The 14,519-nt window shown below is 40.8% G+C and overlaps 1 protein-coding gene across 13 annotated transcripts in view; it reads left to right on the top strand.

Moving 5' to 3' along the window:
• PTPRM (protein tyrosine phosphatase receptor type M) overlaps window positions 1–14,519 on the top strand; it is a 916,041-nt gene that overhangs the window by 274,779 nt on the left and 626,743 nt on the right. For all 13 annotated transcript variants that reach the window (XM_040353983.1, XM_040353984.1, XM_040353987.1 and 10 more), the window contains one exon: window positions 13,155–13,426. In XM_040353983.1, coding sequence (XP_040209917.1) covers window positions 13,155–13,426 — 272 coding nt within the window. The remainder of the gene's footprint in view (window positions 1–13,154; window positions 13,427–14,519) is intronic.

The following is a 14,519-nucleotide window of genomic DNA, read 5'->3' as shown; positions in this document are numbered from 1 at the left end:
TTTGTAGTGAGTGACAGCCTGTTCGACTGTGGTAGAATTGAGCTTGTTTTCTATACATAAGTAGTAGTCTTCTGCTTTATTAATGCCAGTTGTATGACTGGCTGCTGCATGGGTTGGATAGAAATAGGCTTCACACCATTAACAGAGGGCAAAGCCATTTGTGTTTGTATTGTAGTGATTGATGAACACTGAGTTCAGTGTGTAAGCATCCCAAAAATACATTTGTTTATTGTATTATATGTTTATGCAAATATCCAGCAAGTCATCACATTCAGATGCATTGAAAGTGAAATCAAATCCACATAAAGTGTGACAATGCTGTCTGGATCCGACCCGAGTAATGGATATGGCAAACAACAGAAAAAAATGATCTAGATCTAAGGCAGCAGAGAGCAAGGGGCTCAGCCTCTGGGTCTTATCTCATGAAATTGAGTACAAGCCTTTTCTCAGTCACAATTCTTTTCAATACCATGTAGATATAGCTTGAAGGGATTATGGAAATGACATTATATAATAGGCATGTGCCTCAGATAGTGTGTTGGGCTTGGAAGCTTGCATTGTCTCGATGCACATGCTGAGCAAATTACTTGTCATCGGTAATAACATGATAGAATTTTAGATTCACAAGGACCGGAACTGTTCCTTTTATTGCAGTTAATAGTTTGAAACTTAGAGATAAGCAAATATATATAAAAAAAAAATACATTAGTTTTAATTCTCAAATATGTGAACTTGAAGATCTGGGTTGATTTTCTATTTGTGACAACATGGACTCTTTTGTGATATATGAAAGTCTGGATTTATCAAAAGGCATTCTAGGCCCTGGCCTATAGGTACCTGCTTTAAAGACCCTTCTTTGTTTTAAGTCTCACTGATGATCTTTCGCTTTTTGTATATTACATTTTCTTTATCAGTATCTATGCTACATTACATCACAGGACAAATAAGACAGTGGGTTTGATGTACTAAAACTGGAGAGTGCACAATCTGGTGCCGCTGTGCATGGTAGCCAATCAGCTTCTAACATCAGCTTGTTCAATTAAGATTTTACAAAAAATCTGGAAGCTGCTCCAGATTTTGCACTCTTTGGTTTTATTAAATCAACCCTAGTATTTTATTCTCAGGGTACATACCACGTGTCCTGCTGGTAAAATGTCGGCAACCTTTAAAGTGGATGTAAACCCACTCTCATCCTTTCTAAACTACTGCCATAGTGCTGATCTATAAGGATATACATGCCTCCTGCAGGTATCTTTACCTGTCAAATGTCTCCCCTCTGTCTGTTATAAGCAGGGCCGATCCACCCTATAGGCCCACTATGCAAGCCGCTTAGGGCCCCGCAAAGCTGCGGAGGGCCCCTCAAATTACTAGAGGCCCCGCCTGGTGAGAAGTCATTTTTGGCCCCTCACCCCACTTCTCAACTCGCTGGCTGCATGGGAGAACAGGTAAGAAGTTAGCACCCCCCGCTTCTCACCTTAATGTAAGATGTCATTTCATTTCCGACAGCAGAACACCCCCTCCCCCCGCTTCTCAACTTTAATGTGACATGTCATTTTGCTTAGGGCCCCAAGGGAGGTCAGGATCGGCACTGGTTTTAAGACCTGAAAAACTGCAAAATCTGTGGGTGGATCTGTTGTCTGGAGCTCGGTGGGTAGAGTTGTGATGTCAGTAGACTCCCAACCCACCTCTACACTCCCCTTGTCAACATGCATTTTTTCCTGTGTATTTCTTACACTGAATATGATCACTAACATACAGTCAAAATCCGGAAAAGTAACCACATGACTTCAGAAAAGGAGTGGGGGTAGGAATTAAAAAATAATGCCTGTCTCCAGGCTAGTGCATGAGATATGTAAATAACCTGTCACTCACAACAAGGGGGCGGAACGGACCAAGGTATTTCTCTGAAAGTCTGTTTTATTTCACTGAACAATAAAAGAGGATTGCTCAGAGCTGGATTAACTTTGTGTGGCAAGACTGGGCACAGATGATGGGAAATCTTATACTGTACATTGTGACATAAAAAAAAAAGTTTCGGGTTTACATCCACTTTAAATAGGCAAGTTTTCACATCAGCATGTTTTCATATGTTCTGAAGATTGTTGTGAGCAAGGCTGTGTTTGAATTATTGAGTATAGAGTATAGGGTAGCAGAGTTTCCCTGCTTGTAGGGATATATATTGTAAATGAGAATAGGGGTGAACTGAGGAGAATCCAAACGTTATGACGTTAACCACGAAACGTACGTCGGGGCGGCATCCAACCACGCAATCGTACCTGTCACTTCCTGTATCCTGCTCTGCTGGCTCCGTTCATCGCGGACGTGGAATGCACGCTCGGGACACGAGCTGAGCATCCAAGCGCCCAGGATCTTGTAGTCTGACCCTATGCTACTGAGCCTCAGTGCCGGGTTTGAGGCACCTTTTAAAGTAAGCGGCCACTTGGCTCCCTCTGTTTATATTTTTACATTTATTAAAACAAAGTTACACTATGTTTGGCCACATCTTATTTTTCATGTTCATATTGGATATCCAATGATTGCAACTATCACTGCTGCCAGGACGTATTTGCCACTACAGGTGATCCTGTGACAAGCCTTAAATGTCCTCCTTTTTGATACCAAAATAGGAGGCATTTTCTTCTGGTAAGGAGCCAATTCATATATTCACTTTGGGTGTAAGCCAATTATATGGTGAAGGTGGACCTACAGCTTGATTGCAAACATGTCTTTCTTCAACTGAGGACTGATTAAGAGATTATTATCTCCAACCACTTACGCCTATTTTGGACTTTCTCTATATATTTTGGCACCATTCACATCTGAGCACTACAGATACCAGCATTTTTTATAGACTTTTCTACTAGATCACTTACTGATAATAGGTGTTTTAGCATTTATTTTGGACTTTTTTTTACTAAGATCACAACTGGTAATAGGTGTTTAGTATCCTATCTACATATTAATTTATATTTGATTATGTATATTGATTTATATTTGAACATGTATTAATATTGATTAATCAGCGCACCCATCCACCAATATTTTTGCACTGTATAATCACTCGATTATTCTTGGGTAGCAGCGATTTTGTTTATTTTTATTTTTATTTTTATCTTCACTCCTTTAAAAATAATTTATATTGGCGCGAGTTACTCTAATTCAACAGACATTGATTGTCAACAAGTCTTCATTTCTGGAAGATTTGTTTTGTTGACTGGTCTGGTCATCAGAACAGGGAGTTATGTAGAAGAATGCCAAAGATATGAAATGAGGGAGCCCAAGTTTGAAAGCTGTGAATGTGTAATATATATGAGACTCCTGAGTCACCTTTTCCTATAAACTTATAGTGACAGCGCCTCTCTCTGTCACATTATATATACAGTATATATATATATATATATATATATATATATATATATATATATATATATATATATATATATATATAATGTGACAGAGAGAGGCTATGTCACTATACGTTTATAGGAAAAGGTGACTTAGAAGTCTCATTAAGGGTTAATGCAAGGTTCAGGACTAGCATCTCTCCAGATTCTGTAGTTCTGAATCAGAACATTCAATCCTGGGTCCTGGTTTTGCTAGATGCCTGCAACCTTACTCACTACACAAGTGTGCAGGGTCATGATACAGTCAGGTCTAAGAATTGGAAGCTGTCTCCAAAACGAGAGCCCTGGGCAGATTGTGTCCGGAAGGTCTCACCCGAGGTCAGGGGGCCCAGCCAGAAGCCACAGGACAGAGGTCTCATCGAGGCAGCGGATCTTGGTCCCTCCCAGGAGTCAGGTCGGCCCCTATCAGGGGTGTCAGGAGAACCCCAATTCCTAGGCCAGAGGTGGGTCATGCAGCAGAGCACTGCAACTGAAGGCTAGAGAGCCAATTGTATGAAAGAGCTGAATGACACAGTCAAAGGACATGTAAGAGGAGCAGCAGTGCTACCAACGCGTAAGATAGGTTGCTTGGTATTTTCGTTCATTCTTGTTTTGTGGATGAAACCCCTGCGTGGGCAACTGGTGTAATAGTGAACTTTTCTTTTACTCAATAAAAGTGGGCTGGCACGCCCTAACTACACTTAACTACAGTTTGGACTGGCACTGCTCATTGTGAATGAATGCACCTGCTACTTGAGTTTAATTCCCTCAATCTTAATATATATATATATAAATAAACACTGATACACTGCTCCAAAAAAATGTGGGGAACGCTTTTTAATCAGAGTACAGTAAAACCTTGGATTGCGAGCATAATTCGTTCCAGAAACATGCTTGTAATCCAAAGCACTTGTATGTCAAAGAAAATTTTCCCATAAGAAATAATGGAAATTCAAGTGGTTCGTTCCACAACCATTTATTCATAGGTCCTTTCATTTATAGTCCATATAAAAAGATTATAGCAATGTGACCAGGTGGTGTAACCATGAAATGTCCATCCACAAATGGAAGCCTCCACAAGAGGATTAAAAGCAAAATCCAGCAGGAGCTACAGAATATAAAAGAGAAGAGAGGCGCCTCTAAGTGTAGCAATATGTTGCTAATTGTTGTACCTTCATTAAATGTAACCGTATTGCTACACTTAGAGGCGCCTCTCTTCTCTTTTATACTCAGTTATGACATGACGTTACTTGTGTATCAAGATATCGCTTTTATATCAAGTTAAAATGTATTTAAAAAATTAGCTTGTCAAGCAGAACGCTCTCAAACCAAGTTACTCTCAAACCAAGGTCAGGTCAATTAAAGCGGGAGTTCACCTGAAATCTTTTTTTTAACCTTAGATTAAAGCTCATTTTGTCAAGGGGAATCAGGTAGTTTTTTTAAAATCTAAGCAGTACTTACCGTTTTAGAGAGCGATCTTCTCCGCCGCTTCCGGGTATGGTCTTCGGGACTGGGCATTCCTATTTGATTGACAGTCTTCCGACAGGCTTCCGACGGTCGCATACATCACGTCACGAGTAGCCGAAAGAAGCCAAACGTCGGTGCGGCTCTATACGGCGCCTGCGCACCGACGTTCGGCTACTTTCAGGAAAATCGTGACGCGATGTATGCGACCGTCGGAAGCCTGTCGGAAGACTGTCAATCAAATAGGAACGCCCAGTCCCGAAGACCATACCCGGAAGCGGCGGAGAAGATCGCTCTCTAAAACGGTAAGTACTGCTTAGATTTTAAAAAAACTACCTGATTCCCCTTGACAAAATGAGCATCAATCTAAGGTTACAAATTAACTTTTCGGGTGAACCTCCACTTTAAACTCCTGATATAGTGATCTGGTCAGTTAAGTTAGCAGAGAGGGTTGTTAATCAGTTTCAGCCGCTTTGATGTTAATGAAATTAACAGGTGCACTAAATGGGCAACAAAGAGATGACTTAAAAAACAGGAATGGTTTTAGAGGTGGCCATTGACATTTTTTTGTTCAATACTCACCTTCCCTGACTGTTTTTCACTAGTTTTGGCTAGGGTCAGTGTCACTACTGGTAGCATGGGGCGATAACTGGAACCCTATAGAAGTTGCACAGGCAGGCAAACTCCTCCAGGAGGGCACATCAATATGTGGACCAGAGATATTTGTTTCATCTCTGCGTATTGTCTGAGGCTGTTCACTTCACTGGGTATATGTGAGGATTTACATTGACTTTAATTGATTTGAACTGAAAAAAAACATGAGTAAGCAGAAGTTGATAGGATGTGCAGTCAGCGTCTATATAGTTCCAAATTTTCCAGGATAGCATTACAATTTTCCTTTAATAAGTTCTAGATTCTTGTTTTCCAGATCTGGTTATACAGTGTAACTGGCAACATGATACAGTTTCCTTTCCTCATGCAAAAAGTTTTGATTTTAGCATTTAGCATAGTCACAGTCTGCATTTCCTTTTTTTTTTTTTTTTTTCCACTTCAGACTCCACCAAAGATAAAAAAGGATCTATTGGGCGAGGAGAGGACCATGCTCCTGGCCCCTACTTCACTTGCCGATATCATCTCCTCTATGGTATCGCATCATAAGTGGATCACGATGGTTTTAGTTAAATTTGTAATTTCTTTTCCTTTTCTTTTTTTTTTTTTTTCTTTTTTTTTCTTTTTTTAAATCTATTTAAGATATTTTTCATTTTTCATGTTAATTTTCGTAAAGACAACAGAACACTCCAAGTCTGAGTGGAAAAAATACCCTTTCATCCCCTCCCCTTCCTCCCCCTCCCCAGACCTCCCCTGCCAGTTTCTTTTCCCTTTTCCCTAATTTCAGTACCTTTTAGATGCCATTATTGCACGTTCCCTCCCCTCTCTTCATCATATCCATTGCGCCCTTGCTCTCACCGGACTGCTTAAGAGAGATCGCTCGGGCTCACTTCTGCCCGTTCGACCTCTCCGTCTCACAGTCTGCATTTATCCCTCTTCTCTCCCATCTCTCATAGTGTTTATTAGACCTAAATTTAAATGTGCATGAAATGGATTTTAAAACTTTGCTGATCCAGTATGAAGAGTATGAAGATTGTAATAAAAATAATGCATTACATTTTTAGAACAAACGCCTTAGATGGATTAATTTTCTTAATGCATGTAGCAGCAGGAGGGAAAGCTTTTTAAAAGGAAGAATGTCTGCTCAAAATATACTATGCTAAATCTGTATATTAAAAGCATAAAATGGCCACAAAAATGTTAATATGATACAAGGTAACTCACCATAGTAAAAGTAGCCATAGCATAAAAAAATATTCCTTAACTTTTTAGTTTTTACTTTGAAGCGTGTTCATACATAGGACTCCACAGGCAGCGTGCAAGCTATTCTGAACATTTTCAAAGTGCAATTAGAGGAATAGCTTTTTTGTTGTTGTTGTTTTTAACCTCCCTGGCGGTATGATTCTTTCAGATTTTAGGTGCTGAAAGCGGTACCATTATTTTGCATGGAAATTTGGCGTTTTAGATTGCAGGCCTGTAATTCTTGGGAATAACTCACCTAAATCTGTCCAAACCAGAGTCTAGTAGACTATGATAAAGTTTGAAACACAAAATCATAAATTATATTATAACAAATAATAACAAATAATAATTTAATAATAACAATACTTTTTATTCAATACATTTTAGTAAATAATATATTAAAAAACTCAGATTTTTTTGGGGGGGGGGGGTCAAACTAGGGTGCAATATTATTAGTCAGTAAACGTCTCGGGTATGGAACACTTTAAAGCAAGGTACAGCACAAAGTCCAACGTCACAGTCGGAACAATAGAAACACGCTTGGAGCAGCAAACCACACACATCCTTGTGGGTGCTGTTTTCTTTTCAGTGGGTGGAATGTGGTCCATAAAGGGACGACCAGTCAGTCGTTTAGGGTTCACAACACCAGCAGCCCGACGTCCAGATCGGTTTACAGCCATTGGCATTTGGTGCTTTAGAAAGATTAGTTCTGCAACCTTCCACACAAAGTCCGCATGGACCATAGGCCTGTCACTTTTTTTTTTTTCATCAGAATCAAGGAATTCCAAAGGCACTGTTCCAGAAGATGTCGGAATTTTTTTTTATAGTATTTTTTTTGTTGCTTCCTCATTAGTGGATAAACGGTCATGGCCTGGTCAGCTCTGTCCACACCTCCCATGGTGTGGTTGTAGTCCAACACAACCTGTGGCTTCATCACATCCTTTCCACCTTTGGTGTGTACCATTACAGTCGAGGTGTTATGAATGGTACTCATAAGGCACACGTCTTTTTTGTCCCGCCACTTCAGTGCCATCATTTTCCCTTTCTGCCATGCAGCTACTTCTCCTGCCCCACGCTTTTTGTTGGCAAAGGTTGATGACATGTCACGCCGGTTAGGCCTCACGGTCCCATATGTGTCTGTCTTATTCAGGAGAAGGAACTCGTAGAGTTCTGGGGAGGTATACAAATTGTGGTGACACAGTAGCCCTGGTTCAGCAATGGCTCAATCAAGGAAAGAACCAAAGCGGTTGCCATTCCAAAATTGCTGAATCGCTGGCAGAATTTGCTCCCTTTCCCGGTGAACAGGACTGAGTTCCAGATGTACCCAGAGCTGGATTCACACAGCATAAATGACTTTATGCCAAAGCGAGCGCACTTTTATGCGATGAACTGTATCCAGCTGAGTCTACCTTTGTAGGCCATGAGACTTTCATCAATAGTAATGTCTCTCTCTGGAATATAGGTCTTCTGGAAATTATGCAAAACAAGCTGGTAAATCTCCCAATTTTTTTCAGCTTTGAAACTGGATGAGAACTCTCATCAAAGTCATCATTATTTGCAAAGTGCAAATATTTCATGATTAGCAAAAATTTATATTCCGACATGACGGTTCCAAAAAAAGCCGGTGACCGATTGTGCTGCTGTGGGGCAGGCGCATTCTGGGAGGATACCATATGACGGCCTCCCAGAACAACAGTGCTCCATCCGGTTGTCGTTTACTATAGGCTGCGCAGGAAGATGTTAAATCTAAAGTAATCCACTGTGAAATTAAATATAAACTTGCATATGCTTACCCATGGGGGCTGTTTGGTAAAGGTGTCACCAAAGTTAATATTTGAAATTTTTTGAGTTTCTATTTTGTTTCAAATATTTTTATTTTCCATTTACAAGAAATAACATAGGTTTTGAGATAACAACATTCTTGGTTATACAATTCATAAATAAATGTCCAGTACCATTTTTGCAGGGGTTTCCCCACCACTCCCTGTAAAATTATAAGGCCAAGAAACTTCCAGATGTCGTCGCTGGTTACTGATTCCCATTTTCTGCGCCTTGAAAATCGCTGATGGGTAGCAGCTTGTTGCTCCTGGTAGCGATTAGTCTCCAAAACAATTTTGGCGATCCCTTCATCCGTCAAAAAAAGTTGGAGGTATGCCAAGGGATTGTCATCCTCAACATCCACTTTGATCCCAGGTGCTCCTGTAAACGGAAATCTTGGTGGCGCTACGTGCTCCGTACCGCAATCAATTCAACATCAAGTCCGCATGTCGCTGGGCACAGTCGCAGGATCATCGATCAAATCACTTTCTGCGTCTGATGACGAACGTTCCCATGCGTCACTGTCACTCAACTCCTCTGCAAGTGATTCTGTATCGCTGTCGCTGTTTTCCAGCAGGTCGCATAGCGATTTTCAGGTAGAGGGACGCTTTTTTGATGCCATGGTCGCTGTGCAGTTTACAGACACAAAGTACAGTAAATCTGCAGACAAGGGCACTGGAGAAAGCACTGGGGGGGGGGGGGGCAATCTGAGGTCACTGTATTTTATTTTTTATTGTAATCCAATTGTAGTTTTTTACTTTGTTTTTACTTTTCACTGTTTGAATTTGGCACCGTTCCTCCCCCCTGCGTTGCGACGCTCGCAGGGAAGGGAATCAGGGGAACACAGTGCATCGGGCGGAAGATCCGGCCGCCGTGCACTGTGGAAATACATCGCTGGATCCCAGGGAAAAGGTAAGTCACTTAAGGCAAACCCGAGTGTGGCTCGGGGTACCGATCGTAGCACAGAAATCTCACCCCAAGCCACACTCGAATACCGCTAGGCAGGTTAAGTGCACTATACCACCCAATCCTCAAGATCCTTATCCCTTGGTTAGGGCAGTGTGCAAATCTCGTTTCCAACTCATAATGAGCTCTGCCAACAAAGTACACAAAGGGTTGATTATGGCAAACATAACTCCTCAGCCCTCATCTTACCTTTAGGCTGCATTCACACCTGAGCGTTTCCTTTTCAGGCAGAAAGTTGCATGGTTTTACCATGGTTTTTGCTGTTTTTTTTGCCGTAATTTTGCACAGGTCAAAAGGTCACCAATGTAAAAAGCAGTAATCTGCCCAATACATAGAAGGGAGAAGGATTAAAGGGGTTGTAAAGACAAAAATATTTTCCTTCTAAATTAAAGTCTGACAGTAGCTGATAAAGAAAAAAGTAATGTTTTGCATTATAACTAGATTGATACCTGTTGAAATCTAGCTGTTTTATTCACCTCTGTCACTCCTGAATCATTATTCTCACTGACTTCCTGGTTTGCGGTGCGCATTCATTCTTGCTACATCACGTCCTATTGGGAACTACAGGGATAAGTTGCCTATGAGGGATAAGAGAGCATCTTCACGCAGGGCTGTAGTCATAGGGAGGGGGTGAGCACATTCTGCTTTCCACCATGCAAAACGGCTCAGATGCTGGTGGAAAGCAAGAAGAGGAGTGACAGGAAATGACATTTTCAAACCTGGATTACTGTATTTTGGAGGTCAAAAGGAAAAACGAGGTAAGTGATATGTAAATGCTCTAGCTTACAGCAATCAATTGATCTAATAAAAAACAAACCTTTAGTGTTCCTTTAAGGAAGCAAAGAGTCAAGCAGCAATTTCTAAAAAATATTAATAAACTAAAAACAAACATTTATGATATACTACAGCCTACCAGTTCGTTAAAAACTGCATAAGGTTTCTTTCTTTTTTTTTTTTTAGTCTTTCTTTCTTTCTTTCTTTCTTTCTTTCTTTCTTTCTTTCTTTCTTTCTTTCTTTCTTTCTTTCTTTCTTTCTTTCTTTCTTTCTTTCTTTCTTTCTTTCCCTTCTGATCCAGGGACAGTAAGTGTGTTTCTGGCCAGATCACCAGGTTAAAATAAAGAGGAAAAAGACTAATGGGTAAACTGCAATATATTAAAATGTAGGCTTTTGTGTTTAATACATATATGTGAATGGAAACTTGTAATAAATATAAAGAAGGTGTTATCCCATTTTGGTTAAACAAAAGTAGAAATATGCTTTAACTTCAAAACGGTGGCAGGCTCATTATGTTGACCTGATACATTTCAGCATCATAATAAGAAAAGCTGCCATGTCTGCATCCTGTTAGTTCAGTATGAAACTTATAAATTATTTTGTCAAAAAATATCTTTCTTGCAAGGGTGCTTGTAATTGTGGCTTGGTGCAGACTTCTGGGAAATATCATGTGCCAATCACACAAGAGAGATATAAGAATTGTGGAGCAAGGTTTCTATCTTACCATAATGCACAGAGTTGAAACCAACATTGTATAACAGTTCCAGAAGCTCACTGCAGCAGCTGACTGCAAAGGTATTGAATTTATTCTTCTCCTCAATCTTCATGAGGGGAACGGGGGGCTTCAGTAACCACAACTGCAATGTTTCTCCTCTTGACACGTCACAGGAAGCCCCCTCATGGCTAACAGAGGATAGAATTAGAAATATACTTGAAAAACTAAACATTAATAAGTCACTGGGACCAGATGGCTTGCACCCGAGGGTCCTTAAGGAACTCAGTCAAGTAATTGCCAGACCATTGTTCCTATTTTTTACAGTCTACTGACTGAAATGGTACCAGCAGATTGGAGAAAAACCAATGTAGCACCAATATTTAAAAAAGTGCCAAGATACATCCCTGGGAATTATTGACCAGTTAGCCTAACATCAATAGTATTACAGCTCTTAGAGGGGATGATAAGGGACTATATACAAGATCTTAGTAATGAAAATGATATCATTAGTAGTAATCAGCATGGATTCATGAAGAATCGTTCTTGCCAAACCAACCTATTAACCTTCTTTTAGGAGGTGAGCTGCCATATATATAAAGGAAGGCCCATAGACGTATCTGGATTTTGCAAAAGCATTTGATACATTTCCCATTAAACCTTTATTGTACAAACTAAGGTCTGTCGGCATGGACAGACATGAGTACATGGATTGAAAACTGGCTACAGGGGCGAGTTCAGAGGGTAGTGATAAATGGGGAGTACTCTGAATGGTCTGGTGTGGAAAACGGGGTCCCCCAGGGTTCTGTCCTGGGACCAATCCTATTTAATTTATTCATAAACGACCTGGAGGATGGGATAAACAGCTCAATCTCAGTATTTGCAGACGATACTAAGCTAAGCAGGGCAATAACTTCTCTGCAAAATGTGGAAACCTTGAAGGAATATCTGAACAAATTAATGGGGGCAACTAGATGGCAAATGAGGCTAAATGTAGAAAAGTGTAAAATAATGCATTTAGGTGGCAAAAATATGAATGCAATCTACTCACTAGGGGGAGAACCTCTGGGGGAATATAGGATGGAAAAGGACCTGGGGGTCCTAGTAGATGACAGTCTCAGCAATGACATGCAATGCCAAGCTGCTGCAAGCAAAGACAACAGAATATTGGCATGCATTAAAAAGGGGATTAACTCCAGAGATAAAACGATAATTCTCCCACTCTACAAGACTCTGGTCCGGCCGCACCTGTAGTATGCCATCCAGTTCTGGGAACCAGTCTTCAGATAGGATGTGCTGGAACTGGAGAGAGTCCAGAGAAGGGCAACAAGGCTAATAAAGGGACTGAAGGACCTAAGTTATGAGAAAAGGTTACAAGCACTGAACTTATTCTCTCTGAAGAAGAGCCGCTTGAGAGGGGATATGATTTCAATGTACAAATACAATACTGGTGACCCCACAATAGGGATAAAACTTTTCTGCAAACGGGAATTTAAAAAGACATGCAGCCATTCACTAAAATTAGAAAAGAAGCAGTTTACACTTAAACTTAGAGGGTTCTTTACTGTAACAGTGGTAAGGATGTGGATATCTTTTCCACAGGCAGTGGTTTCAGTGGGGAGCATCGATAATTTCAAAACACTATTAGATAGGCACCTGAATAACCACAATATACAGGGATATACAATGTAATACTGACATAAAAGCACACACACAGGTTAGACTCGATGGACTTGTGTCTTTTTTTCAACCTTACCAACTATGTAACTAAAGTATTTATTTATTACAACTGGCAAAGGTATTTATAAATGGGTACAGGATTGCATTATTTTTGTTAAAAAATACTGTGTGGTCTTTTCTTTGTTCATATTTTCTCTCCCTACACGGTTTTACTGTCGTGACTATGGTAGAATGTGCCACCTCACTGTATGTTGGCATGGCTGCTTGTAGTCCATCTTAGGGTATGCAAGAAAAGGGTGAACATTCTGTAGCTAAGTTAGTAAGCGATGTCACCCTTAAGCTAATTTCCTGGTGCGGCTATCTCTACATAGTTATATTGGTCCAGCTTGGATCAATGTAAGTAGGTGTGTTCCATATCTGGCTGTTCCCCAGGGAAACTGGAAAGCACTGTAGTAAGAAAATCTATTTTACAAATATTCTGACTTCACATTGTTTTTCAATTTCAGGGTCTTTCATGATGGTAAATACATCTGGAAGGTTGGCTGGGAAGAGGGCTCTTCTGTTATTGCCTCAGCTGAAAGAGAATGACACACATTGCATTGACTTTCACTACTTTGTGTCCAGCAAGAGTGGAGCCTTACCTGGACTGCTACACATCTATGTCACAGAAAATAATGGAGTAATGGGAAGCCCTGTGTGGAACATATCAGGACCAGCAACTGGGATGTGGAATCGAGCAGAACTGGCAATAAGCACCTTCTGGCCCAATTTTTACCAGGTATGATAAAAACTATTCTTTGAGAATGTAGGATAAGAAGCAGCTACTTTTATCTAGAACATATTGTAAACAGTGTAGTATCACTGATGTACTTCTCACTCCAGTAAACCATATAGAGGAGATCAAGCATACCTTGATTTATGTAGTATGCTTGCCACAAGAACAACACAGAAAAAGTAGTTTATTTGTGTTTAAAGTGGTTTTAAAGACTCAAGGTTTTTTATCTTCATGTGGGGCCAATGGGCTCTGTGTGTCTTATGGACGCATAGAACCGGAAGCGGGAGCGAGCAAGCAGCTTGCTATTGGGAATACTGACTGAAGAGGAGGAGCCAGGAGCACCAGTGGTGGACCCAAAAAGAGGAAGATCAGGGCTTCTCTGTGCAAAACCACTGCACAGAGCTGGCAAGTATAGCATGTTTGTTATTTTATTTATTTTTAATGAACCTTTAATATTACTTTAAATATCTAAAATAGAAAAGTACATAGGGCCAGATTCACAGAACAGATACGACGGCGTATCTCCTGATACACCGTCGTATCTCTTGTCGTATCTATGCGGCTGATTCATAGAATCAGTTCCGCATAGATAGCCCTAAGATCCGACAGGTGTAACTGACTTACACCGTCGGATCTTAGGATGCAATACTTCGGCCGCCGCTGGGGGGAGTTCGCGTCGTATTCCAGCGTCGGGTATGCAACTGAGGATTTACGGCGATCCACAAAGGTTTTTCCCGTCGTTACGTCGGCGCAAGTCTTTTTTTCCCGTTGCAAAGTTAGGTGTGCTATTAACATGGTGTAAAATGACTCCACCATGTTAAAGTATGGCCGTCGTTCCCGCGTCGCTTTTGAATATTTTTTTTGCCGGCGTAAGTACGTTACGCACGTCGCGATTCACAAACACGTCGTGCTGCCGTAAGTTTGCGCAAAGCACGTCGGGAAAATTGGGAACGGAGCATGCGCAGAACGTCCGGCGCAGGAGCGCGCCTAATTTAAATGGTGCCCGCCCCATTTGAATTGGGCGGGCTTGCGCCGGACGACTTTACGTTACACCGTCCGCCGCAAGTTTCCAGGTAAGTGCTTTGAGGATCAGGCA

This window comes from Rana temporaria, chromosome 5 (assembly GCF_905171775.1).
Source record: "Rana temporaria chromosome 5, aRanTem1.1, whole genome shotgun sequence".
Classification (NCBI taxonomy): Eukaryota; Metazoa; Chordata; class Amphibia; order Anura; family Ranidae; genus Rana; species Rana temporaria.
The sequence above is the reverse complement of the archived record's forward strand: the minus strand, read 5'-3'. Positions and strand labels throughout refer to the sequence as shown.